Source organism: Pholis gunnellus (genome assembly GCF_910591455.1).
Source record: "Pholis gunnellus genome assembly, chromosome: 8".
NCBI classification, from domain to species: domain Eukaryota; kingdom Metazoa; phylum Chordata; class Actinopteri; order Perciformes; family Pholidae; genus Pholis; species Pholis gunnellus.
In genome coordinates this window covers 15,551,644-15,579,547 of record NC_136534.1, presented here as the reverse complement: position 1 = coordinate 15,579,547, position 27,904 = coordinate 15,551,644, and the positions used below count along the sequence as shown (strand labels likewise).

Here is a 27,904-nt window from a genome sequence, read left to right as displayed (position 1 = left end):
CTGCCGCACGCTGTTGCACCGTCACAAACACAGGCATCAGATGGCACTGGTGGATTTACGCTGCACTGCTTCTGCCAAAGGGGAAACGCCTAATCCTGTAGCATGTTCCTGCACAAACCCGACCTCACCACGCTCCAGCAGCCCCCCAACCCGTTCACACGCACACCTCCAGGACATTCTCCTCCTGCCGTTCTGTGTGATTTCAGTCCTTTCTTTCCTCGTTTCCCACAGATCTGTGGGTTCTTAAGATGAAAGGAGAGAAGAGGGTCTCAAACCTGTTTCTGTCTTGGCTTTATTTAGACAGGACAGAAAGACAGGTGAAACAGGCGGGATAAGTGAAGGGGTTTAAATGGGGTTAAGGATTACACACGTATGCAGCAACATGCACACCTGACCAGGGGTGGAGGAAGTATTCTGATCCTTTAAGTTAACAATACTGCTATTATCAAGAATGTCGGTATTATCAACACAATGTAGGATACTTAAAGCCGGGGCTCTCAGACATTTAGGGGCCTGGGACCCCGTACGTAGGAGTACATTTTTCCAGCCCCCTCATAATCGTAACATCGATTAGTATTGCTCACTAACATTTAAACTCTTAGATGCCATTGGAACTAATCTAAAACTTTTCAACCTAAAAACATTTATAATTTTAAACATTTTATCCAAATTGCATTTGGACTCTAGTTGACAGCCTCTTATTGCTGAGTGTAACAATCGTATCCGAGTTTATATTGGCCCAAAGCTAATTCGGGTGGGAGTGACGGACACAATATGCTTGTTTTATAAGCGCCAATGGTCCCCATCTGTCGATATGCACTTTTTAACAAAACATCACAATTTTATAATTTATAACAAATCATTTAACAGACCCCCCTGGTTCCCCGGTCTCCACTTTAAAAATCACTGATATAGAGTATCAAAAGTACTCATATTTCAGGGAAATGACACTATAAGTGTTACACTATTATACATTACATTATTACTGATGCATGCATGTTGAAGGAGCATTTTACTGTTGCAGAGTTTAACACAGCTCATCACATTGTATAAAATGACATGTTTGACACACACAAACAACTTCAATTGTCTAAGGTAACCAGCAAATGAAGTTAAAGATGAATGAGGGCTGCCGATTGAATAGGACACTATTTCCTTCTAAATTATAGAGGAGTAGAAATATAAAAGTAGGAGTTATCCCTGTTTCTGTCATGTTATGACTTTAGTTGTACGCACACAAACAAACAAGCACAGCTGACTCTCAGGTTTCTGGGACATGGAGGAATTAATTCATAGGATCATGCTGCCCCCACAGGACTGAGTCACTGTGTCTCTGTTTCTGTCACTTAGTGCACAAACACACATACACTCTTAAGTAATAAACCCAATTACGCATTTTATCACATTTGTTCATGAAAGTAGATTAAAAAACAAAATTCTCATTTCTTTCAAGGAACACACGTAATACCTTCACACTGCGCCGAGAGACACTTTTTCACACCTAATTCCTGAGTTTAGTATATTTATCAACCCGCACCTGAGGGGAGCCACTAAAATTCCTTCACACCATTACAAAATCCCGTCGTGCCCTTCATGTGAGAATGTTCAACAATTTTTCCCCTCAAAGTAAAACACAGCTGTTTTCACATTCAGCCCCTTGTAATCTCTCTGCTTGCGGATCTGATTTTGAGTTTGTTGTGCGCATGTCGATGTCAGGGAGAACAAACAAGCTAATATAAACTGTGAGGATGTAATTAAGTAGATTTCTTCAGACTAAAGGCCCTTCTTTATCTAGAGAGAATAGTATAGGTAGCCAGATTAAACATTTAATTTGCTTAAAGTGAACAGAATAAGTCTTTGTTCTTACAACTGTGATTACTGTAAATTATAATAACTTTAACTATTTGTAGTTTGACCTCAGGGTGTTTAAAGAGTATGAAGGGTATGATCAGCTTCACCAATAAAATAGCTGCAACTGGAAAGTGTTCCTTACACATAAATGCATCAATAATGATAGACATTAAAAGACATTTAAACATTTTCAATTTTATAAATGGAAGTTATAAAACATGACTTGGTGTGAGGGTTTGGTATCTTGCTTTCTACGGTAATGGATTCATTAAACATCTCAAATTGTTAAGAGTGTGAGTGATTCCGCTAAGGCTGAATAACCAACTGGACAAACTGGACAGTCTTCGTCATTTAGTTTTGGTATATGTTCTGAATCACTTTATTTGTATGCAAATTGGTTGCGCAGCAGTGAACACATGTTAATCTCTCAAAGCACACATCATATGAATTCAAAATAGAAATGGGTCAAAACAGAGTACACAAATTAAAACATTTATAAAAGAAGTAAAATTATCCCCCCAAAAATATAAAATCATAAGATATACTGTATAGAATTTAGGAATATGTGCTCATGTCGCATTTTTCTTTTGCTCAGCGGCACCCAGACAGGCTAACCTAACCTAGCTATTGCTCTTCCTAGATTCTTAATTGTCAATTAAACATTCGAGACATGACTTGGCCTTGATTTTTAGTGTGACCTGTGTCTCTGTTTCTTTCCCTATGGGGCATGACAGTGAACTGTGTTGACAATCGCAGGCTTTTAAACCAAAATAAAGGTATGCGCTGTGTTAGTGGCTGCATGTGTGGGAGAGCTGTGGCTGTAGCTGCTCTGAACCCTGAACTGGCGCTGTTTGTTGGGCCTGTAGCCGTTAACCAGGTGGCTATAGACGCAGCCGAGGTGCTTAGAGGCATCTGAGGGTGCAGGGGGTGTCGTGTGTGGCCGCCGTGGTGTGAGTTAAGGTGTGTGTTTACTCAACAGGGTGTTAACGTCAGTCAAGGAAATCGATGTTTATCCTCACACGTGTCAAGAGAAAAGCGAGTGAGTGTGTGTACGCCACTTTGCTTTGCCATCATCTCTTCACTGTCCCTAAACACACACAGATACACACACATACAGAGACTAATGTGTCCTGACTCAGCCTTTATTGAGCCAGTGTTAGTTAGTATGTACCCACCAGCTGGCCAGTACAACAACAGAACAACTCAATGGTAGTTTTCCATGTGTGTGTTGGACGGCAGAGACAGTTGCTCTGAAACTTGGGCTTTTCATTGTAATATCTATGGTGGGCGGTGTGAGAGCGTCACCACTGCTTCCTGTGCGCACACACACACACACACACACACACACATCCACAAGATGATTTTAGTGATTACGCACAACAATGTGGCACATAGACAGAGAACAGCATCACAATGCATCCCCTAATAACATGCTGTAGTTAGGGTCGTATCCTATCTCTGTTTCTCACTGTGTCCTTTGGGAGCGGGGTAGGTTTGCGGCCACTTTCCCAGCTTTCCCTCGGGAGTCTGTTCCAGCTGCTGCAGCTGCACACGGTCCCAAACCTCAACCCGACTTCACTGACCACAGCCTGTGTGCTGACATCACTGTCCAGGCGTCCACGCACGGGCAGCTCAGACCAGAACCCTGCAGAGACGTCACAGCCGAGGCGACTGACACGCAGACACATTGACGTCTCTCTGTGGAAGCTGTAGTTCTCAGGGCCTCTGAGTTGTAGTTCTCAGGCATTATGAGCATTATGGGTGCTGGAGTTGGAAATATTTATGAGTCGCTACGAAACACTGATTTGTTTGGTGGGACACACAGGAGGATATTAGTAAAGGCCTATTTACACTGAATAACACTGCTGGCATTTCAGTGCGAAAAATTGTGATGTGGTGTGAACATAATGTGTACAACCGCTTGAATGTACCTGCTAATATCTTTGGTTGCCCATTTTTATTTACAGTTCTAAAGGCACATATATGGTAGGCCTGCAAATGTTCCATGAACCTCAACCTCATACCTATTTTCTTTTTTGTTATTTGATCTTGTAAATCATAAACTTAGCTAATTTTGACTATCATTTATTTAGGCAATGTTTTTATATGGCTGATGGTTTTAAAGGCCCCATGGCTGAATTCCATTTAGCTGCCTCCGTTTTAGGGTCCTGGTATTGTTCATGCTGGCTCACAGCAATCGTTAATGTCATTAGAAACCCCTGTGCTTCTCCTTATTTAAAAATGTGTGCTGTGAAAAAGACTTATAACCAGCCCTATGTGTGTAAAAACTGGCACACAACGCGGGTGGAGCTCACAGATGCTCATATATGTAAAAGTAATTAGTGAAGGCGAGTGGTTGAGTCGTGGTTCATGATTTGAGCATATGTGTTTTGTCCTTTATGTGAAGGGATTTTGGTCGCTGTGCATATTTGATGGACCTTTGAGGCATCAAGCCGCATGCATGGATAGTCCCCCTTCCCTGTTGCGCCGGCTCCTGGCACACCAGTCACGTTTTACACATAGAAAAATACAAATATGCACGTTTGTGTGTTTGTGGGTGAAACTATTGCATGTTGAGTGTTGAAGGATCTGTGGAAAAGTCAAGACCGTCATATGTAACATTGTTACCAGCCACAATAGTGTGTAGCTCTTGTTGTTTTCAGTTTGTGTGTGTGTGTGTGTGTGTCATCAAGACAAAATGTAGTCCTGGAGACACTTACTGTAGCAGGAACTACCACAGAAGCCAAATGTCTGTGTCTCTGGACAGATTTTGACAAAGTGATAGTGTCTCAACCGTGAGAGATGCAGTCATGAAGCTTTACAGGTGTGCATTTGAGTTAAAAATGAAGACAGAGTTTGAAGATGAGTGTGGTCCGATCAAGCATGAGTAAGGGCTAGGAACTAAAGAAGGGGCTGCTGGCCGGCCCACTTTTATGCCCCTGACCAGATTTGGCGTTGCAGACGGTGTGATCCCATTGCAAGATTGTCACTAGTTATTTCTCAACTCTGGTTAAGAGTTTTACTATTGTTTTTTTTTAAACTCATTCATTAGTTACTTGTATTTGTTACACTATGAATATTTTACAGTGTACTTTTTAGGCCGTAAAACATTTTAAAGCTAGAAACTTAAAGTTGAAATACCTTGAAATTGACAAATGATATGTTAACATTGATACTTTATGCTATAAAATCATACAAAGCATCGGTTTGCAGTTATGCAACACTGCACCACACCTGTCAGTGATGCAACGAAGATGACTCATAAGTGTCGAAAATTTCAATTTATTGAGTTGTTTACTGAGTGTTTATCATGTAGGGAACATGAAATGACTGACCGAGAGATATAACTTATGAATTGTGGGACACTCAGCACAAGTTTACACTTGCCTGGTCATTGTTGGGTATCTGACACTGATGTCTGCCTCGCTGCCTCTCACTGGCTGTCATCCCCTTGAGGTGAACACTCTTCTCAGTGTTTTGCACGAGTTTGCAGAGTTTGCACGTTCACAGCTCTCACAACTCGATCCCAGCAGAAAATAATCTTTTTAGAAACATTGAGGAGGAAAAATAGAGGGGAAGAGTCTCACGAGGAAAGGTTGTACAATATCAGGCCTTGTTGAATCTCAACATTGATCTCATGAATAATAGAGCTCCATGGCCATGGGACGATATTAGAAGTGACATCCAACGACGACCTGGATCCACCACTCCTCAGAGCCAGGCAAACACATACTTGCACGTGCACATATTTGTGTGTAACCTTGTAAATGTGTGACTAATCCAGTGTAATCTATCTAACAGTGAAATCATTTTAAATGAAAGTATCCAAAAGGTCATTGTTAACTTGCCAAAACATGAAGTTGAATCAAAGTTATTTTCGTTTGGCTACAAATTACTGACTCACAAAAGAGTCATCAATATGAAACACCCTCAGAGAAAAACAAGTTCCCTGCTAAACAAGACGATCTCCTGTGTTTCCTTGTATTCTTCAGCTGCTTAATAATACATAGAGAAACAGTCCAATGCTCAGAGCTAACACACACACACACACACACGCACACACGCACACACACTCCCACTGTCGTGTTTACTTGTGTTTACTGTCTGTCCCCACTCATTAGTCATTCACCCTGACAAATCTCTGTGTGAAAAATCTGCAAGTCTGCATTTTTCACCCCCAGCAGATTGTATCTTTGGGTTTGTTTTACCTGTTCTTCTTCTCATCATTTTATTAATGCAAGCAACTAGTTAACATGAGAAGCAGGAGCCCAGAGCGGTGAAAGGACGAGGAGGGAACCAGTGGTGGAAAGTAACTATGCACATTTACGCAGGTTCTATACAGGAGCATTTGTAGTCGATGTTACGTAATACTTCTACATTTCAGAAGGGAAATATTACTTTTTACCCAACTACATTTTTCTGACTATAATTACTAGTTACAATTTTGCTCAACAAACTGTATATAAAGCAATTAAAACTAGCTCCACCTCAACCAGCACCAATAGTAATATGCTACTTATACACTGATGCATTATCCGTATAAACAACATTTAACAATATATGAGGTACAGAGGCCATTCTACTTTTGATACTTTACATTTTGCTGATAATACTTCTATAGTGTTATTTCAGTATTGTTTTGACTGCAGGACTGAATGGAGTATTTTACAGTATTGTGCTGGTACTTTTTCGTAAATAAAAGAATACTTGAATACTCTGAATACTTGTTCCACCACTGTAGGAGAGACAGAGAAGAAGAACAAGTGAGGGGGAAGGGAAAGGCTTATGAGACAGCAGGTGACAGAAGAAGAATGAGCTCCTAAACCCCCCCCTCACACACACACACACACACACACACACACACACACACACACACACACACACACACACACACACACACACACACACACACACACAAACCAACACCTCACCCCGAGGCTACCGGATAATTGTGACTGGAGGACTTGCCTGTCATTATGTTATTATCTTCTCTATTGCTTGGGGGTTTTAGATGTGTTTGATCACACAAATGCATCCACACACATGAACAAACGCACAGAAGCCCCCCAAGCCCTCCTGATGTACACTTGAGCATTATAAGGAAATTCCCTGCTCAGACCTGCAGCAGGTAGGTAGTTGAGAAAGAGAGAGAGATAGACAGACAGACGGAGCGAAACACAGAGAGAGATAGATCAGCTGTCACGAGTACGGTATGTGCTCATTCAGCACAAAGATCCTGAGAGCAAACCATACCACGATGCAAATTCTTGCATCACGTAAGCAGAGACAAAAGTCAGGGCAGTGTACCACGACTGTAGTTTGAAAAGGGGTCGCACAAACATCTACATGCCTTAATCTGACTTCAGGCCCACAGCAAAATGCAAGAAACACGTATTGAATGACCTCTATGATATGTAAAGATGAGATGCAAGCACAGCAGCTGTAAAATCTAAAATTCGTCCACAAACAGAGCGGACTTGGCTGGGTTTTGTATTTTGAAGCTGGGGGTATGTACGAGAAATCGATTCACATTATGTCTCCACTCCTTAAGCGCTTCCACTCCCTGAACACTTCAAACTGCATAATGCACCCTCAGCTGCCGCAATCTCACACACACACACGCACACACACACACACACACACACACACACACACACACACACACACACACACACACACACACACACACACACACACACACACACACACACACACACACTAACTTGCCCTGACAGACCTGTTAAGATGGAATGAACATGCCGTGGAACAGAAGGAATATATGCTATATGCAAACCAAGCAACCTGAAAGAAGCTGTTTTGTGATAAGGAGATTATAGAGCATGCTTTAACATGTTTGCACTATGGTATTGTCATTATCAGCAAGAATTGAAGATTTGAGACACAATAAAGATATTTAGATTACCTGATTTGGCCTTATTTTCAAAAGTTTCACTTATCTATATTTTTACAATAACTGATCAAATTGATATGCATAATATGCTTCGTGTCGTCTGTTTTGTTTACAACCTGTTTCTGCTGCACCCAAGTGGCCAACAAATAACTTATTGCCAGTTTAAATCAAGAGGAAACTCACTGACTGTTACTCCGCTTTAGTAAAGCATTTAGCTGAATGGGAAGCACAGCAGCAGAGGTAGAGTATGTTAAATCATTCATAACCTTGCGTAATGTTATTTATTAGTTTATATGAAAAGTGCCATGCTCCATATTTGTCCATCAGATGTGACTGAAGGCTGCACTCATTGTATGTGACGGCCTTCCTCATTCATCAGCGACTCTTCCGCTCATCCTGTGTAAAGCTTATGAAATCACAAACCACGAAACCGACACGCCTGTATTTAGTGCACAAGCTGGTTGGCATGATGCAGAGAGAGAGAGAGAGAGAGAGAGAGAGAGAGAGAGAGAGAGAGAGAGAGAGAGATATGACGCTTCATTTAATAAATGAATAAACAATGGAGAAAAATGTTCCATTAAAGGAACCACCTTACCACACAGAATTTATGCATCTGTAGTAGACACACATTGTACACCATTCATGCCAAACTCATAAATCTGACCAAATGATTATCATGGAGACGGAATTACCTTTTATTTCATCTCATTCGGCACTTCTACAGGACGTTTGGCCAAGAATTACTCCTCATTTTGCTCTTTTGCATACAGAATCTTGTTCTCAGGGTATCGTTTTGTTTTTATGTAATGTAGGAAGTATTTGATTTAGGAATGCAGCACAGATGATCCAGCCAAGAAAATGACAACTATGACTCAGAGATGAAAGCTCCCGGCTCTATCTTGAAGACAATCCGAAAAAGAAAGCCTGTGTACGTCAATATTTGGACTATTTCTGCCACTAATGTGGGCTTGTAATGTTTGACTCAGCATTGTTTTAGGCTGTAATAGAAAATTAATCTAATACATATTGTAACTATTTACAAAGAAGCATGTGCTAATATAATTTTTCAGACTACAATAATTTATGTTAATGAGGAACATTAATATACACGAGGTCCCCCCCCCCCCCCCCCCCCCCCCCCCACACACACACACTTATCTGCCTCACCTCTCCCCTCTGTGGCTGCCCTGGAGTGCTGCACAAGGAGTGGAAAATACAGTCACCTAAAAATACACTGCACATAAACAACACTCGTACAGACACATTAGTACACACCTGCACACACACACACACACACACACACACACACACACACACACACACCCTCCAAGTGTCTATAATATAGGCACAAGGCTGACAACTGAGACACTCAGCGCAGCTGTGTCACTCCAACCCTCCTCCTTAAATATGTCCAGCCGTGGCCAGAGTGTCCCTGAGGGTCCAGTCTGATCCGCTCTGCTGCAGGCTGGCAGTCAGTGACGGGGAGGTTCGGGGGTGGAGGTGCTGCTTGGGGGACACATGCTTATGACATCACAGCCCAGTTGGCCCTGCACGCCTGTGGCAGTCACACGGGGGATCGCCAGGCTCATGGGAGGGGATGTGTGTGAAAAGGTTACAGAGGCCAGCGTGGCCTCCATCCTTGGATTCTCCTTATCGTAAGCCCCCCCCCCCCATGCACACAGACTATACACATAAAGACAATAAACTCGGTCAATTTCGTCTTTTTCAGTATATTCTGCTGTTTGAGCCACTTGTTGTAGTTTGTTTGAATTTGAACTGATCCCTCGCACTGTGTTTGGTTTCCCCTACCTGCTCTTTTAAGGTTATATTCAGCTCTCATCTTTGTCTTTATTTGAGCCTCCACATTGTTCCATTCTTTTAAATTCTTTGCATACATCATCACTGTAGACCTGCTCATTGTCTTTTGGTTTTCTCCCACCATCGACTGTCTCCACTTGTTTCCATCTTCCTGTAGTTATTTATATCTCTCTCCAGCATCTTGTGTCTCTTCTCTCTTTGTTGTACCTCTTGCTTGTGCCCAACCTCAATTTGTTTTCTTTCATTTGTTCTTTTAACTTTAACCGTTGGAGCCATATCCTTCTTCAAGATCTCACTTTCCATTTCTATTTAACTTGTCTATTGACTATTTTTAAACAACTTTTGTCAGATTTCTGTTGATACATTTCTTTCTTTTTTTCCCTCTATGTCCGTTGAGCTCTGATATACTTGTGCTTTATGCTTCTTATCTCAATGTATTGCACTTGATATCATGCATTTGTTGAGAAATGTTTATTAGGATTCCTTTATATGTTCTAATTGATTAGTATACAAAAAGACATTTAAATGTAGTTTTCCCAATTATGCTTTTCGTATTTGTATATATTTTTCATACAACAAATCAGTAGATTGAAATGTCCTATATTTATGAATTATATCTTGCTACTCTGTTTTATCAACTCTAATTGAAATTCAATGAATTAATGAATCAATCATAAACCTGTATATGTGATTTTAGCCAGTTGTTTGTTGTGTTTGAACACTCTGTTTGCTCTGGTTTTGGTCTCTGCCAAATATCTGTCTCTTTAGCTGTTAAATGCTCAAATGTTATCACCAGCTAGTCGCTTACTGTGTCTGTCTGCTGTTTGGTGCTAAGCAGGTAGTGTAAGGTGGAGTTTTAGAGCTTTTTATCTGAAAAGATTTGCCTGCAGCAAACCCAAAATTATGTTTTGAGAGCGGTGAACCAAAACAATGAGCGTGGTTTAGTTTGGAGCAGAAACTTTTTGGAAACTCTGAAGATACTTCACTGCTTATTGGATAATATCTAAAACTAATGAATCTGTTTGATTGGGTACAATTTAGGTATTTTGGTTGTGAATAGCCAGATTGTAGGCATACCTTGTTTAAATACTTAATCTCAGAACTGAGAATTTGATCTTTGACACTGATGAACAGTATATTTATCAAAGAAGCTATTTGTGTTAAAGTACTGGAGATAAAAAAATACAAACTTAATATGTGTAAATAATGTCACAAGACACAATAAACAGTTCTGTCTCTGTCACTACAACCAACAGTTCTAACTCAGACAGATGCAACAGAACTTAGGAGAAATAACAAGTAGTTTTTTGGTTTTCTGTTTCCTATAACAGGTCCACCTTTATGCAGGGTGAATGGGCTTCACACTGTTCATCTTTCATGCTAAACACAAAGTGAGTGTGTGACACATAGAGCAAGAGATGAGGTACTGATAGATGCTGAATCAGTCTTGGCTCAGACTCTGACTCTCTTATTTCTCTCTGAAGGAGATACCGGAAAGATCAGGGAGCCTCCAGCTGGCACACACACACACACACACACACACACACACACACACACACACACACACACACACACACACACAAATACACCTTCACAAATTCTCTCTGTGTCGCAACTCCCTCCGACCCTCGTGACCCGAACAGTTCATATGACAGAGACCATGTGGTCTGGATGCAAAATATGGAGTCAGATTATTTTACAGTGAACAAGCTCTCACCTCTCAGCAGACCTGCTGATCGCTGGCCATTAACAGAGTGTTGCACCAATTGGCTGCTATGCTCCTGATCTGGTCTCATGATCACAGCGACGAGTCGACATGAACACACACTCACATACACACATCATAGAGAACGTAAAAGATTTAAACATGTATTATTCAACAGTCTGAGTCTCGTTAGGTAGCATTAAGGTAGTAAATATAGTTAATAGAGTAGTGAATAGGAAAGAATATTCAAAGCCATTTTACTTTACATTTTATTTTACATTTCTGTTTTATGCAACTTTATACTTTTACATGTAAAAGCCCAGTAAAAGTAAAAGTAGAGATCATTTTTGTGAAAAACTGCTTTTTTAAAGTAATACACGTAAAACTAAAAAAGCATACAGAAAACACTTCATTTGTACATTTTATTCTATGTAACTTCAAAATGCATAATTATTTCTATAAATTAACGATTTTGAATTGACTTAATACTACTTTTACTCACGTAAACGAGCTGAATACTTATTTCACCACTGTCAATACCTGTATCCATGTGTTGCTTAACAGATCACGCTGATGGGTCTGCGTACAGCTTGTATGTCATTTCGCTGTGTAGATCTTGAGACAGGTGTCCCTGTATCCTCTTAACCAGCCTTCATTTTTTTGGGACATCCCTCAGGATTCGCTTGGTCGGTGAGCGTGGATCGATTCCACCCACCTGACGATTTATTCCACGCTTTACCAACCATGTGATCTGTTCAGAAATACACACTCATACTTGACATTCGCGCGTGCATGACTGGGCCCTCACACTCATTACAAGAAGGAATATTCTGCGCAGTCTTTGAAAGGAAAGGAGAGTTTTAAATTATAAACCCTCTGCTGCACCTGATATCCTGATAGCTGCGTTTACCTGCAGGTTGGGACATTCAGCATGAACACGTGTGTGATGGATGAGTGATGTCGTGATGTAGCAATAGAGAGCGATAGAGACTTACTTAAACAGTTTCTTTTTCCTCCATGTAAAAACCACAGAGCAGCATGTCTTGAACAGAAAATACATGTGACCTATTTACAGTTCTCCTCAAGTGTGTGTGTGTGTGTGTGCACATGTGCATGCTCAACTCTCTCTATGTAAGGGACCATCCCTTGTAAAAGCGTGTGGTTTCTTCACAGGATATGGGTTTCTGGTGAAAAAGACACAGAGAGGAAGCACTCTGAAGAAAGCTTCTCTTCTTTTCTTTCTCTCTCCTTCCATCTGTCACTCCGTTCTTTCTTTCCACGAGACAAACTTCTCATGTTTAGGATGGTTTGTGTATAGACTATGAGAGGTATAGGCTTCGCTTGTCTGGTCACTTAACATGCACATTGATGAAATATCTTTTTGCTTTCTTGCAACAAAGAAAGTTGCACACTAACTGTGACTTCTATAGATCAATAGAACTGCCTTCCTTAGGACAAAATCCAGCAGTCACCTCACTAATATTATTATACTAGGTGTGTGCAATCAACTGCTGAAAAAGAAATTCTACATATCTAAAAAAAACAACAAGCACACACTGGAGAAACACCAGTGTACAAATCTAAAACAATAGCTTACATACTGAGTATTTTATTAAGAGCGGTATTGATGTGTCTGTCAGTCCAGAACACAAAGACTAAGGACCCTGGTCCCAGCGTTAAAAAAATAAAAATGTCTACCCCTTGATGAAACACTAAGTTGACTTGTATAGACGGTGTCAAGAGGAGTTTGTAACTACAGGTTGCAGGCAGCAGTGTGGAGCGCTCCTCGTGCTGCCTGGGCCTGTTTGACTCCTGAACACTGAGGGACAGCTTCACCGCGGCTCCTTCATATTTAATTGTTCTGTTAAATTATTCTGGCTCACTGCCGTGTTGTGCCACCATGAATTGGGCCTCAGAGTTTGTGAGTTTGTGTGTGTGTGTGTATATGTGTGTGTGTGTGTGTGTAGGACAGGGACGACAGGGAGAGTGATGTGGCAGTAGTGCCCGAGTTTGCCACGAACACTGGAAGCCTGTGGGAAAGCAGAGCCATAGCAACAGAATGAATTAATGAACAGGATCAGAATGCTACGTTTAACACTAGGTACAAGCGCGCACACACACACAGACACACATACAAGGCCACAAGCACACAAGCACAGGTTGAAGCCAGCTGGTGATTATATATTCAACACAGGTAACCTGGGGATGCAGGTTGGGCCAGAACCACTTCTGCAACTCTCAGGCAGCAGCTCACAGCATTACACTGATCACGTCATAAATTGTTCTTACGGTTTCACACAAATCAAATCTGATGCTGCTTCTCATCATTTGCTTTTGTTCCCCTCAGCTCATTTATATTGATTTTCATCTTAAAAGATTTAACTCAACAGTCTGGTTATGAAACATTTGAGTATCAAACAGATGTTGTGCGGCTATACATTCTGCATGACGCTGGATGGTTGTTTGTTGAAGAAAACTATTTCAAATTAATTGAAACAGTAACTATTATAATTTACCATAATAGTTTTTAAAAATCTTTAGTAAGACTAGAACTAAAAATGTATTCTGCATGTGATTTTTCGGTGCGCCAGCTGTCTCTTTGGGTGTCACACGCACACACGTGGATACGCCACTGATACAAACATGTTACATACGATCATGATGATATGACGAGGTGGAAAAAAGAAAATCGCCACACGTGTTCATGCCCTCCCTCAGTGAGGACAGTTATATCTTCATATTCTCTGAGCCAGTGCTCTTCACATAATAGTCTGTAGCGCCCCCCTCAGGAAAAGACAGAAAAGGGCCTTTCGGTAAATTTACAGGGAAACCTAAATGCAGTATTTCTTTCTCAACATCAACACAAATTACAAGCCCATTTTATTGATTAAATCTTTTTTTTAGAGAGTGATTAAACAAAAAGTATTATTGTGCTTTGGATATATGCAGGTATATACTGTCAGCTGATTGTTGTGGTCTATTCTCCTAGAAGCACCAGATTTAAATGGACATTCATGTAAAATAGGACAAACTAATAAACAGCATGTAACATTCAGGATTTGGGTCATCAGACAAAAGCCATACAATTCCTGATATCCTGCAGCTTGTTTACCTTCTGGTATTACCGGCACATGACGACTTGACACTTTTCAAAAACTAATTTTGCCTGTCAGCAATTATTGAGAGCAGCTGGAGAAAAAGCTTCAGTGCGGGTGGTGAGGACAAACCCTGGGGCAGCCCATGTTGGAGGCTGATGCCTTTGAACACCTCCATCCCATCAATCACTTATTTTAAATCAGCTGGTGTCAGATTAGATGCTTTTAAGTATGTGTGTGTGTGTGAGATGTGTAGTCTTGTTGAACCATATGACGACATATTTAAGACAATGAAGGTTGATTAAACAACGGGGTTCAGTGAAAATATTAAAAAGTGGGTTATGGCTGAAACCTCAGTCAAATAAGGGTCGCTTGAATGTGTTTAAGCCTTAATTAGGTGAACTGTCAATCACACTAAAATGTTACACTTCGGTGGTTCTCTTAATAATCCTGTTCTGCCTGAAAGCATTCATTGAAACAAAGGTTCATAAACGCCTTTTGGCAAAATGTCGAGCTTTCAAAAGTCTGGTTACAGAAGGTTCAAAGTGAGAATGCTGCCTCACTTGTCACTGAAAATGTGTTTGAGGAACATATTTTCTCATTAAACGGATTCTTTCTCAAACACAATTGGGTTATTATTTCAGAGCACAAGGGTGACTTTCAACACAAACATTGATTTTTACTTTTTTATTGTACAATATTACAATTACATTTGTACAAATGCTGTTAACAAAAAAAATGAAATCCAGGCTACAAGAGGAAATGTTTTCTGGGGCCTGAAAACAACAATGTCCTTGAGTACTGCACGGAACCTTCATGCAGCAGTGGCGGGAACATACTGCTTGGGGGGAGAGCCCCACACACACACACACACACACACACACAGATATTACATCAGTGGTGGGCTAGCATGGCTTCGTCCCGTTCACCCCTTCAGATCTTTAAAAATACAGGAAGGGCAACCGCAACAAGGTGGATACCAACATCTGTGCAGATGAAGATCATGAACTGAATCGGTCGCATAAAAAATAAAAATCAAGTTGTTTGTTGTTGATAGTTCAGAAGGGAACCAGGGGAGTATGGTGGTTGTTGTTGTTTGGTCCAAGTCCAATGTGTTAAGAAGCCAAGCCACAGGGTCAGAGGTCATCAGGGAGAGTTTAAGAGCGGGTGTACTTCCCCCAGATGTGCAGCATGAAGACCGACGCGATGAAGAGCAGACTCATCACTAGCACTGGCACCGGGCCGCTGTCACGACAAAGACAAATTGATCAACACTCAGATTAAAACATGCAAAATCCCATAATTTGCTCAAACTCCAACCACAGCGAGAGTCTTAGTGCAGTGGCTGATTTTATTGACGAGCTTAGGAAACAAGGAGGCGCTCTCATCGCTGAAGGAGGGACTGAGAGTGTGTGTGTGTGTGTGTGTGTGTGTGTGTGGGGTGCATCGCTAAGTAGCAGCATTGCCATGCCAACCACCTCCTCAGCAGCCCCTCCTCTCCCTGACAGGAGGCTGTAATTGAGTTGACCTTTCAGAGTGCATCCTTTAATGAAGCTTTGAGGACAGCGTCTAACGCAGGAACAAACACACACTCGATATACAGAACTGTATGGCGAGTCTGCCCTCCTTTGACTGCTGGAGAGACGCACTCAATAACCACCACGGCACCATCGATCAGCAATAGCCAGCTATGGCCAGGAGACAGGACGCCTCCTCAGATATTCGGGGCGAGGATGCAGTAGGATAAAAGTTCATGAGGTTGAGAGTTTTATAAAAGTGCGTTTTCCACACACACACACACACACACACACACACACACACACACACACACACACACACACACACACACACACACACACACACACACACACACACACACACACACACACACACACACACACCTCAAAAGATTAATTTTTGGCCCACAGAGGCACGTTTGTCCAATTTCCTGCCGTTAAACATTCCTCCCATTCTACCTGATGAAAATATACGACACTAATGATATCAAGTGTCGGAAATCCTGAGTATTAGTACGCGTTTGTGAATGGAAGTTAGAAATGTCAGTGGCTAAATTTGTTTGCTCGTGTTTATGTCCTTGTGTGTTCTGCTTCTATGAACTGCACTTACACTTTGAGGCCTGGCGAGTCTTCTGTGTAGAAGCGCCACATGCCACCGGTACCTGCAGATCCTGTGGTCCTGCCACCGCTGCGTGTACCGCTGCTGGTAGCTTTCCTGTGGAACACACACACACATACCAAGTCAAGTATATATCTACACTACATACACACAAACTAGTGTTTACGAGATAACTAATCTGATCATCAACTGTTGAAATGCCTCTATAGGAAAACAAGACAATTAGAACAGATATTGTGAAAATCTGATAACTTTTACTCATCCAGCAGTTTCTTAAAAACAAACATTTTGACAAAAAAAAAAAAACATTCATTGAAAATATAACAAATCTTCGCCATTATACACTGTACTCACAATGTAACTAACTATAATAGCTGCTGATGAAGGAGCGCAGTGATTCATGGCTGCTTCGCTCGTGACGAGATTAAACAGAGGTTAATGAGGTAATGAAGAGGGTGATAGTAATGGGTAATAATGGGAGAGGTAACAGCGAGACTCTGATTACACACTGATTAAGCCCACAGCACAACATCCATCTGCTGCTCTCATATACACAGGACACACACACACATATAAAGGGAAAGGCCATCTGAAAATCATCAATCACTCCGTACAGCACGATGACATGAGCAGGCGGGGGTCAGCGCTCGGGGTATTTGACAAATAATTATAGAGAATGTGTGCAAGCGAGATGACCACATAACTTACATCTCATGTTTAATGAGAAGCAGTCTCCTACATTTTCACAGTGGTAGCCGACAAACAGATCACAAACTAATGGAGAAAACAATGCAACGCGTGTCTGGGTAAGCAAGACATCAAAGTTGCCACAACAGCTTTAATGCTTCGTGTATTCTCCAGGTCTTTGAACTCTACTGGAGTGATGAACTTGTGGTGATTTGCTGATCCAAGAGGGCTACCCAACAAGTCTAACTAACATGTACAATAGGTGTTCAAATGGGTTGAAATCTGGTGACTGTGACAACTGTAGAAAATGATTCACATCATGTTTATACTCCTCAAACAATTCAGTGAGCGTTTGAGTCCTACATCGAAGAATCTTCATTCATTTTCTTACTGCATCCATTTAAGCAGGTCTGTGACACACATCTGTATGCACTTATGGAGCGCTTACCCACCTTCCTTCCAGATAAAGAGTAGAGGTTTGGTAGAGTGTGTGTGTTTACCTCTGTCTGACTGTGGAGCCTGCTGCACGAGGAGCCACCGTCTTACTGGGGGAACGGCTAGAAGCCCCAACATTGGTTGCACTTGCTGCTGGTCCAGGCTGAGGGGAAGACACCAGAATTAATGAATGAACACGAACACACGAGAACACAGCCTGAAACCTGTCACTCTCACAAACACATTTCTGGCTAAAAAAAACAAAAAAAACAGCATGTCAATAAAGAGATTTAACAATGATACTTGATTAGATGATTTACTTTTTGATTCTGAACTATACAGTGTGTTCATGTCAGAGACTGATGGCAAAGGCCTTCACTAGTTGTCCACACTGTTCATTGAGTTCAACTTCTAAGCGAAGGCCACATGCCGAGTCTCAACCAAATGTCTTCAGGAACACATCACGTTATAATTCATTCATTCATTCATTTAGAGCTGGGCCATCGTAAAATGTGTGTTTGAGACTGTTTGAGTAGAGCCACGTCCACAAATGATAAGCTAGCCTTAGAAAGCTAGCTAACAGATTGCAAAACGCTAGCATAGGTATAACGTTAAACGGGCACATTGGAGCTGGTATGCTAGCAGTTTCAGATGGAGATAAGTATCTTATCTTAAGTATCTTACCATTTTTGTTTTATTTGTCCCGATGCGAGGTGAAAACCTGATCCCTTCTTCGAGCCGATGTCCACGTCAAATGAACAGCAGACAGTCGGTGTATGAATTGGTCCAAACTTGAGAAGAGATCCCACAAAGCTGACGCCTGTCTAAAAAGGACACGACTGCAAAACACAAGACCAGCGGAGGAGACCGAGCAGAAGCCTGACCAGCTGATCGCCTTCACCACAATAATAATGAATTAAAAATATATTTTAGGAGCTTGTTTTAGGCTATTTTGATTACAAACATTTCCGAAATCCAGCTGTATCTCTAGTTCATTGAATTTAGATTTGTACTTGTATTTTAATTTAAAGGCATATTTTTGGTCTGCTTTGATTCTGAAGGAGACGTGTCTCACAGGAAGCGCGTCCGTTACAGTGAGGAAACAGACGCCATTGTGGCTCACAAATAGATCGCGATTAGCCCCGATCACAAGAGAGGATTTGAGCCAACATGGCGTCCAAACAGTAGAGTTTCCTGACAGTTCATTCTGCTACGGCCAAATAGACGAGTTTAATCGCAGGCATCCGAACTCGGACAAGGTAGTCGAGAGATCCAAAAGGTAAACATAACTGCATTATAATTAGGTTGTGCGGATATATAGTTGTGTTCAATCACAAAGACAACTGCTCACCAAGTTAGTTTCGTAAAACGGTTATAATTTCAACAGCTACATAGGCTAGCCAGCATAATGTCATCACTGTAACAGTTAACTTACATTTGCTAAACACGCATGGGATAACTTTTTTAGGCAAACAGTTATCTAAATCCATTGTTAATAAACCACAAGGACAAATTTGTGACGTTTGTCAACAATACGATTCTGAAAAGTTTCTCTTATTGGCACGAGAGAGTGGATTCATACATATCTGGTTTGTTTTTGCCATTATCAAGCAAATGTTTAAGCTGTCAATATACCCTTTTTACTTCTGATTTTGGGATGATTTGCACTGTCTTCTGGCCTTTCTGTGCCCATCAGTTTATCTCATTATACATCATATCTATATATAGATATGCAATGTGTTTAACTTCCCTCTCTCCGAAACAGCATTGTCTTGTAGGTAAATATATTCCAGATTCCATTTGAACTTGAATCATTCTTGTGTGCAGGATGGCGCGGGTGGTGTTTCTCCATCCAGACCTTGGTATTGGTGGAGCAGAGAGACTGGTGGTAGACGCTGCTGTCGCTCTGAAGTCTCAGGGATGTAGCGTGCAGATTTGGACGGCCCATTACGACCCAACACACTGCTTCTCTGAGACCCTGGACCCAGAACTGCCTGTGGTACGTTAACACCAAAATTCTGTCAAATTCAAAAGACACACACCTATTTTTTCATTGTTTCAATTCCTCTTCTAATAGGTATGTGTGGGTGACTGGCTACCCACCAGTGTGTTTGGTTACCTGCATGCCCTGTGTGCCTACCTGAGGATGATCTATGTGGCCCTCTACCTGGTCTTCCTCAGCGGGGTGGAGTACGATGTCATCTTCTGTGACCAAGTGAGTCCTGTCCTACAGAAGCCATTTGTCTGCATGATCCTTCGCCATCCTTCTGTATCTTCTAGCTGTCTCTGTTGCTCAGAGAATATCTTCCATTGTTAACAGTGGTCTCTTAGTTTCTCCCTTTTTCTTTTTTGTCTGATCATTTTGCCATAAAGTGGACCCTCCCTTGCTTATCTTCTACTATTTTGTCTTTCGCACAAATATGCTCCTGTTGTTATCACGTTTCTCTTGCACAACAGTACAGAGAAAACTGCGATCATCCAAAACATGTCATGCAAAGGTCACAAAGAGCTTTTGCAGTACTTGTCTTAATATGTGCATTTACTGTTAGATATATTAACACAGTGTATGATTTACCTCATGTTTAGAGTCAATTTATATAACAGAATGTTTAGCTATGATATATATTCTATATTTGGTATTTTCCTGCTGCCATATTTTCTTAGGGAAGACATGTACATTTCTGTTTACACCCTTTTCATTTCACCCCAGGTGTCTGTGTGTATCCCGGTGCTGCGACTGTCCCGTCACAGGAAGAAGGTTTTGTTTTACTGTCACTTTCCAGACCAGCTACTGACCCAGAGGAAGTCGGCCCTGAAGAAGCTTTATCGCGCTCCCATCGACTGGCTGGAGGAACGCACCACTGGCATGGCTGATATGGTACGTTACAGCTGAGGGTTGAAGGCTGTAACGTTCTACAGGTTGTGATGGTCCGATTGCAGGGCAGGATTGTGTCATTGTACAACGTTTAATTTAAAAGCTCATTTATTCTTTTGAAAAATACCAGACATGGATTAGATCAAGTTTAAAAATAATAATAAAACACAATTGTTGTAAGGGACCAGCGGGTCCTATGTGAGGATTTCAGGCTTAAGGAGAGACCGGGGCCAAAACTACGCATGTCTTTATAAAGAAGCATTCTCAACCAATTTTGAAAACTAATAGGAAGATCCATCCATCCACTATCTTTAACGCTTATCCTGTTCAGGGTCGCAGGGTGTCTGGAGCCTGAACAGGTCGCCAGACTGTTGCTGGGCCTACTAGGATGATGTGATTTAGTTTCTCTAGTTGGTTTTGCATTTTGCCGATTGCAGACAGGAATGTTGATTTCTAAACAGTAACAAGGTTAAAAATTGTATGAATCTTAAGTTTATTCTGTTGCACAAAGCAGGTTTATAGCACATAAAAACACATTTAAGATCACTTATAGATCATGATTATAATAAACTGTATCCTGGAATTTCAGTGCTGTCACAGGGAAAAGATTAGTGAAGAACAATATATTTTTATATAGCTCAGTGGTTTAAGTTTGGAACACAGAGGTTTGCTCAGAACTACTTTTATTTCACCCAGATGTTGTTTAACAGGTTAAGAGAAGTGAAGTCTCTCTTACTGATGGAGTTTGGTGCTTGATAGCTGCTAAAACTATAGTGTAATATAATACATCAAAATACAAGGTATATTATTTTTAACAGCTTGAATAAACCAAAGTGATTATTTAAAATGTGGTACAGCCTGATCTCCGTGCGCACGCTGTTGTAAGAGCTCAGGGCCCTGACAGAAAAGAAACTGACATTTCGACTTTAGTCTAGACTTCAGGATAATCAAAGACTGCAGGCTGCCACCAACTTCATAGGGAATTAAAATGCGTGTGATATATGTGAGATCCTTATGAACTAATCTCCCTGTACTTCCTCTTAGATTCTGGTAAACAGCCAGTTCACCGCAGGCATCTTCACAGAGACCTTTCGTGGTCTAAGAGGAGTCCAGACAGACGTCCTCTATCCCTCCCTCAACACGCGTACCTTTGACCAGCAGTCCAGTGAAGCACAAGGCCTGGAAGGGCTGCTCCCCGAGGGAACCTCATGCCTGTTTCTCTCTCTGAACCGATACGAGAGAAAGAAGAATCTGGGGCTGGCTCTGGAGGCTTTCGCATCCCTGAAGAGCAGCCTTCCTCCAGGCCAGAGAGCAGGTATTCACCTGGTGGTGGCGGGAGGCTACGATGACCGAGTTACTGAGAATGTTCAGCACTATACTGAACTGAGAGAGCTAGCAGCGCGGCTCCACCTGGAAGACTTTGTCACTTTCCTGCGCTCCCCCTCTGATTCACTGAAGGTGGCACTGCTGCGGGGCAGCGCAGCGGTGCTGTACACCCCGAGTAGAGAGCATTTTGGGATAGTTCCCGTAGAGTCCATGTACTGCTGCTGCCCTGTTATCGCAGTGAACTCTGGGGGCCCCCTGGAGAGCGTGGCAGACGGGGAGACGGGCTTCCTGTGCGAGCCCACGGCAGAGGCCTTCTCCAAGGCCATGGAGAAGCTCGCGAGGGAGCCGCGGCTCCGCAGGGACATGGGACAAGCTGGGAGACGGAGGGTTCAAGATAAGTTCTCTCTTCAGGCCTTCTCGAACCAGCTGTATGGGTACATTGTCAGGCTGAGCCAGTGATGTGAAAGCTGGAGGAGAAGCAGGAGACAGTTGGATAAAAATGATCCTCTACTGAACTGTGAAATGTCTCTGGATGACAAGGGGTCTTCAGTGAGGTGAAGAGGATGTCTTCTAGCAGAGAATGTGTGTGTAAATGTGCGGAGGGGCGAGAGTGTGTGTGGGGGGGGGGGGGGGCTATTATGAGGACTCGGAGGACAATCAATCAGCATTCCCCTGGAGGGGTTGCTGAGAGGAAAAAAAGGACGGAATCTCTTTACCAATTAAGACAAGAATAACGAGTTTACCTCCCCTATCTCTGGAAAGAAATACCACACCGGCAAGTGTGTACGTGGTGGTGTGCGTGTAATTGTACATGTGTAGAGCATAGCAAATGAGTGTACCAAAAGGATTGATTGTTAGAGTGAAAACTTTTGCACTGTGTGTGTGTGTTTTTTTTTTTTCTTCTTCGTGCTTTGCTACAGTACTCTTTGTCTTTGTGTGTTTGGGGGGGGATGAAGAAGAAGCATGTAGTTACCACCACGTGCCATCAGGCAGCGCACAGTCCCAGATCAATAAACAGGATGCTTTCCACTACTTCCTGTCCGCCCAGCGCTTTGTTCCCCTCCTCGCATTCAGAAGACGCTGGCCTGTTCATGACTCTTGCTGCTGTGAGGTTATTAGCAGATGATATAGAGTGTTTGGCTTCATTAGAGGTCTGGTTGATGGGCAGTGTGGCTTTGTCTGGGTCATTATCAACGAGGAGAATAGCAGAAGGTCAATGTGTCTGCGCGCTGGCCTCCTCAGCCCTCCTACTGTATAGAAACACTCTTATTGACATTCCTGAAGTCCTAATAAACAAGAGGACACATACTTCTCTGACTCTTATGGGGTTTGCTTTGTTGGCAAAGTTTTATTATGCTTCGCTAAGGATTTTTCCGGGTGAGCCCGGAGCCACAGAAATGTTGTGCCATCCTTTTTTCTTTTCTCTTTTCATTGAACATATTTGATTGTGCTTTGAGTTGTGAAATGAAACATTCTCAGACAATATTGCAGCCAAGGAGTTTTATTTTTGCTCATTATGAAAGTCGGTGTGACGGATGACGTTCATGAGAAGCACCGCAGACGATCTTAAATGTCTGTCTCCATCCGTTGTTGCATTATCATTTGCAGGGTTTGAGTTGTATCCGCGTGCACCTATAAATAATTGAAACATAGGCTGATTGGCTTTATATATCTAATATTAACCACACCACACAACCTCATACCGTTGAACCAACCTGGTTGCACACGGCGGTGCCGTATCGAACAAACGTGGCGAAATGCTCACTGTTGAACTTCACCAGGTCATATTTGAACTCCTGGTTCAGGAACGTCTCGCAGCGGTTCTTCATCATCTCCGGTGGGGATGGAACCAGGTTGTGCCTGTTGTTGTTGACCCTGATGCGAGTTCCTGGAGGCACTTTGATCTCCGTAATGCGCTGTGTGCAGATTCTAGTGTTCCTGAGAACACGATCGCCGTTTGACTTTGGAACCAATTGTTGAAGGAAGCTGCGGCAGGTTCTCTGTGCCATGTTCTCATCTTACAGTTACAGGGAAATAGAAAGTTTTCGGATTAACGCTCTTTAAGTTGTATGTGTGCAACGTCGTTATTTCAAATACAGTCCACATTTCAGTTTCTTACCTCCCACTCCGAAATGGACAACACAGCCTTCCCCAACATAAGCTCCCCAAAGAGACAGTCCTGACCACGGATACACAAACTCAATCAAGTCTCCAATCTCTGCTGTGGACACACTCGGATCAATCTAAAGGTAACAAAAAAGAGCAACGTTAGAGCAGTGCAAAGCATCAACACCTTATTTTTTCTTTCCCTTTTGATTTTCTCACAGAATTTAAATGAGAAGATATTTATGATGGAAAACTGAAAATGATGGACAGCAAATCTAATAATTTAACCCAAAGTCAAGCTGCAGCAGTAATGAATATCTTAAAATGACTCAATACGGCAAAAAACATGACTTTCTAGTGTGGAATTCCTCATGTCACAAACATATTTACACATTAAATTCGAGCTAATAGAGTTTTCTAAGCTATTTTACCAAAAATAGTTTTACTTTGGCAAATGTACCTCTTCAACTGGTCAGCAAACATGAACACGTTCAGTCCTTGAATAAGACTGAAGGTACTGCTGCATCAGGTTAAGCATTTCTGGATATATTTGGTAATGCTCACCTGTTGCCTTGTCATTTGAGAAAAAAAGCTGTCCAAGTTCCCCAAAAGGTCCATTGTTGCTGTGAGCTGAAGCCAACAGACTGACTGAAGTGCATTTTCCAATTATTGGGAGGCTGAAACCAGGTTGTGTAATAGTCCAAACACCTTCAATAGCCTCAGATAGCCTCGACTGTAACTGTTTCAAGATGATAGGCAGCATAATATGTTACCTATTAATCTAATATGTGCTCTATTATTCTATCAGGTTCAGCCAGACACTCATCAGTCAATCATGCAAAAATGAATTATTCTGATATTTCCTCCAGTTTGTTTAAACTATGTGATTAACCTGCATTGAGTTTTGAATTCCCACTTCTCATATTGATTCAGACGTTTCTTCAGAGCGATGCCGTTTGTTTTTCAGAGCTGAAAACTGTTTGTCCCTGTAGATGCAATTAGTGCAGGTGGCCTTGGTTTCATTTGAAATAGATACCAAGGTCTAGCTTTTGGATCATTTGGATACCACAGTGATAGACTGCAGTCAATTCATGTTAGTGATCTTAAGATGTTTGATGTGAGCAAATAGAAGATAAATAGATATACACACCCACAGCCCACATGGGTTGTGGGTTGTTTGAACAGTCACTGCTTGGCCAGTAATTGTTGATAATCCTTCACATAGATAAATCTAATTAAAAATGAGATGGTTACTTGCCTTTTTAAGGCTTTGTAAGGACTCTGCTTTGTGAGCTCATGTAAAAAGAAAACATCAAACATTTGCATATTTAGAACATGTTAAAACTATATGTGGGTGTAATATTATTGACAACGCTCTCACGAGTATCATAAAATAGAGCTATCCTTCATGACCGGTGTGTGTGTGTGTGTGTGTGTGTGTGTGTGTGTGTGTGTGTGTGTGTGTGTGTGTGTGTGTGTGTGTGTGTGTGTGTGTGTGTGTGTGTGTGTGTGTGTGTGTGTATGTAAATACATACAAAAAAATATAAAGAAATATAAAATGGTACTAGGACAAGAATCAGAAAGCAGCTGTGTGTGTGTGTGTTCCTGCAGTGTTTCCACATGCAGAGGTATTAAGAGTTGATGATGAGGAGGGCGTAGCTGCAGTGATTTAGGGGCCCCGCTAGGCAAGATGATAAAAAGGGCCCGTGGAGCCTGTAAGGGAGGGAAAGACCCACAAACAGTGTAATTCAGTTTAAATGTGTCCCACTTTACTGCCTACACAGAAAGATGGTGACTGAAGTCTCTTTTCCATCTCTTCCTGTTCCTCACTCTTTACCTCAAAGTTGTGAGAGAAGAGTCAATGTCCCTTCCCTTACTTCCACCCCCACCTCCGCTCTTTCAGTGCCCTGTGGTGGGGTGGTTATTGAGATCACGGTGTGTCTGAGTGGCAGCGATAACCGGTACCCAGGTGCCACTGGCACATGGTGTTTAATTAATTAATGAGACCGCGGGGTTGGTTTTCTAATTCCACCTAGCCAGCAGCGGGGTGTGGGAGAGATAGCCGAGAAATGTTTAGGTGTGTGTGTTTTCAGGCGAGGAAAGGAGAGATGTATGTGTGTGCGTTTTATGGGTGTATATCTATTTTGTTGGCAGTTTGGGAGCTGGTTTCCTTATTAGTGGAATATTAAATATGTATGGAATATTTTGACTCTGACTTTTAATCATGTCATATGATTGGGAGTTAATCATGGGCTAAATAATACATCAATCTGAACCAGGTCATGGACTCATTGCCCCAAAACAGAGAAATGTACATGAGATTTAAACATAATGAAATCAGAGGACGGTGTTAAGAGGAGTGCACGGTGTGTGTTACGCAGGTTTAAATATAATGAATTGGATGAGTTAAGATTGGTAGAACTGAATTAAACAAAAGTATTTTTTCTTTGTCAGTAAGGATCTTGTAAAAAAACCATTTCTCTCAAAACTTTCCCATTTTATTTAGTTTGAGATGCTGAAGGGCATCTATAAGAAATCGAGTAGTTCACTTTTAAATTACTTTAATTTACCAAGACAGAAGTCCATTATACAGTACACTACCATGTTTTATTTAGTGTTTTCCGTGATCTTGTCTTCACCAGGGTGGTGTCTGTTTACATATACAGTATTCCATCAATTTTATTTCGATATAGTATTAGGTAGGCCTCCACCAAATATAAATGATCTTTTGTGGCTTAAAAAGTTAAACAAAAAATCTGTAAATTAAGATAAAAAACAAGATAAGTAGAGTTAGATTTGACTGACGATTGAAGATTCAAAGCTTTATTGTCCTGCACAATGACATTCTTCGGTCGCTGTCCCCTCTGATTGATCTAGAAATATTTAAAAGTTAATAAAGGAAGTTGGAACAGGAGAACACTAACAGAATTAGGGAAGACAAATCACTTGGCTAAATATAAACATATACCAAAAAACAATTCAGTTGTGTAGCAGTAGTGCAAATTACGTTGTAATTATAATGTCATTATGACACTTAAGCAAACCTGTAGCATAATTCAGGTTTGCAACAGTATGAGTTTGTAAAGTGCAGGTAGATCTCTAATATTGTTCACCAAATGTGCAATATTAACGTCTCTTATACGTATAGTCTTCTGTCTGTAATCTTAACCAATCAAAAGGTTAAAATGTTCTTTCAACCTAATTTATCAAACACAAACGTATAAATTGGACATTTTCCTTGGATGTATAGAAAGGGGCTTTAATCAGCGATAAATGGAATGAGCGAGATTACATTCCTCCATTTTCTGTGATGTGCAAAGATCCTGCAGTCTATGCAATGTAACAAAGCCTTTTCCTCGCGCCAAATATTTTCCCATTTTGCACAAGAGACAGGACTAGCTTTACTGCTGGATGAATGCAGTGAGGAGAAAGAGTCTTCCTCGTCATGAATGATGAATGAATATGCTTAAAAAATGGGAAATCTGCATTTGTATTCACAGCTCATCTTTAAGAGGTGTTTTACATTGTACATGTTAGCAAATTATGTATTTCACTCTTTACTGCTTCCATAAACTATTCAAATATATTAGCCTACACCTCATAAATGTTACTACTGCACAACTCTTATACTCACACTGGTAAAACAGTATGAGGAACTGATATCACGGAGGAAAGGAATGATTTACTAAAGCTACATAAAACTCTTCTTTCTGTGGGAGATCACAATAAAACTTCTATAATCTCTGATAGTGGAATATTATAGATAGCCTCTATAAAAAGATCTTTATGGCCCAGGAAAGAGAAGCATTACGACTTGTTCTACCCTGCTCGTTGTGGTTTAAACCATCTTATAGCTTAAAGATAAATGAGTCCATAGATTTCATACATCAGACGTCATCTAATTCACGGGAGGTTTGTCCATAAAATTGTAAGGAGTCTTGTTTCAGATATAAAGTTAT

At 41.4% G+C, this 27,904-nt stretch overlaps 3 protein-coding genes across 3 annotated transcripts; 1 reads left to right on the top strand and 2 right to left on the bottom strand.

Annotated features, from left to right (window-relative positions):
- Window positions 1–15,052: 15,052 nt before the first annotated feature.
- Window positions 15,053–18,456, bottom strand: sec61b (SEC61 translocon subunit beta). The gene is made up of 4 exons (XM_079164825.1): window positions 18,323–18,456; window positions 17,704–17,801; window positions 16,508–16,612; window positions 15,053–15,625 (listed from the first exon to the last, which is right to left on the bottom strand). Exons 1-4 carry the CDS (start codon window positions 18,323–18,325, stop codon window positions 15,538–15,540), a joined length of 294 nt encoding a protein of 97 aa, XP_079020951.1. The 5' UTR covers window positions 18,326–18,456; the 3' UTR covers window positions 15,053–15,537.
- Window positions 18,457–18,808: 352 nt separating this feature from the next.
- On the top strand, window positions 18,809–23,227 carry alg2 (ALG2 alpha-1,3/1,6-mannosyltransferase). The gene is made up of 5 exons (XM_079163864.1): window positions 18,809–18,917; window positions 19,466–19,637; window positions 19,716–19,853; window positions 20,349–20,516; window positions 21,558–23,227. The coding sequence occupies exons 2-5, from the start codon at window positions 19,467–19,469 to the stop codon at window positions 22,296–22,298; spliced, it is 1,218 nt and encodes a 405-aa protein (XP_079019990.1). The 5' UTR covers window positions 18,809–18,917; window position 19,466; the 3' UTR covers window positions 22,299–23,227.
- Window positions 23,228–23,324: 97 nt separating this feature from the next.
- On the bottom strand, window positions 23,325–24,669 carry LOC306699293 (phospholipase A and acyltransferase 2-like). The gene is made up of 4 exons (XM_079163865.1): window positions 24,510–24,669; window positions 23,959–24,082; window positions 23,555–23,856; window positions 23,325–23,471 (listed from the first exon to the last, which is right to left on the bottom strand). The coding sequence occupies exons 1-4, from the start codon at window positions 24,561–24,563 to the stop codon at window positions 23,406–23,408; spliced, it is 546 nt and encodes a 181-aa protein (XP_079019991.1). The 5' UTR covers window positions 24,564–24,669; the 3' UTR covers window positions 23,325–23,405.
- Window positions 24,670–27,904: the final 3,235 nt, after the last annotated feature.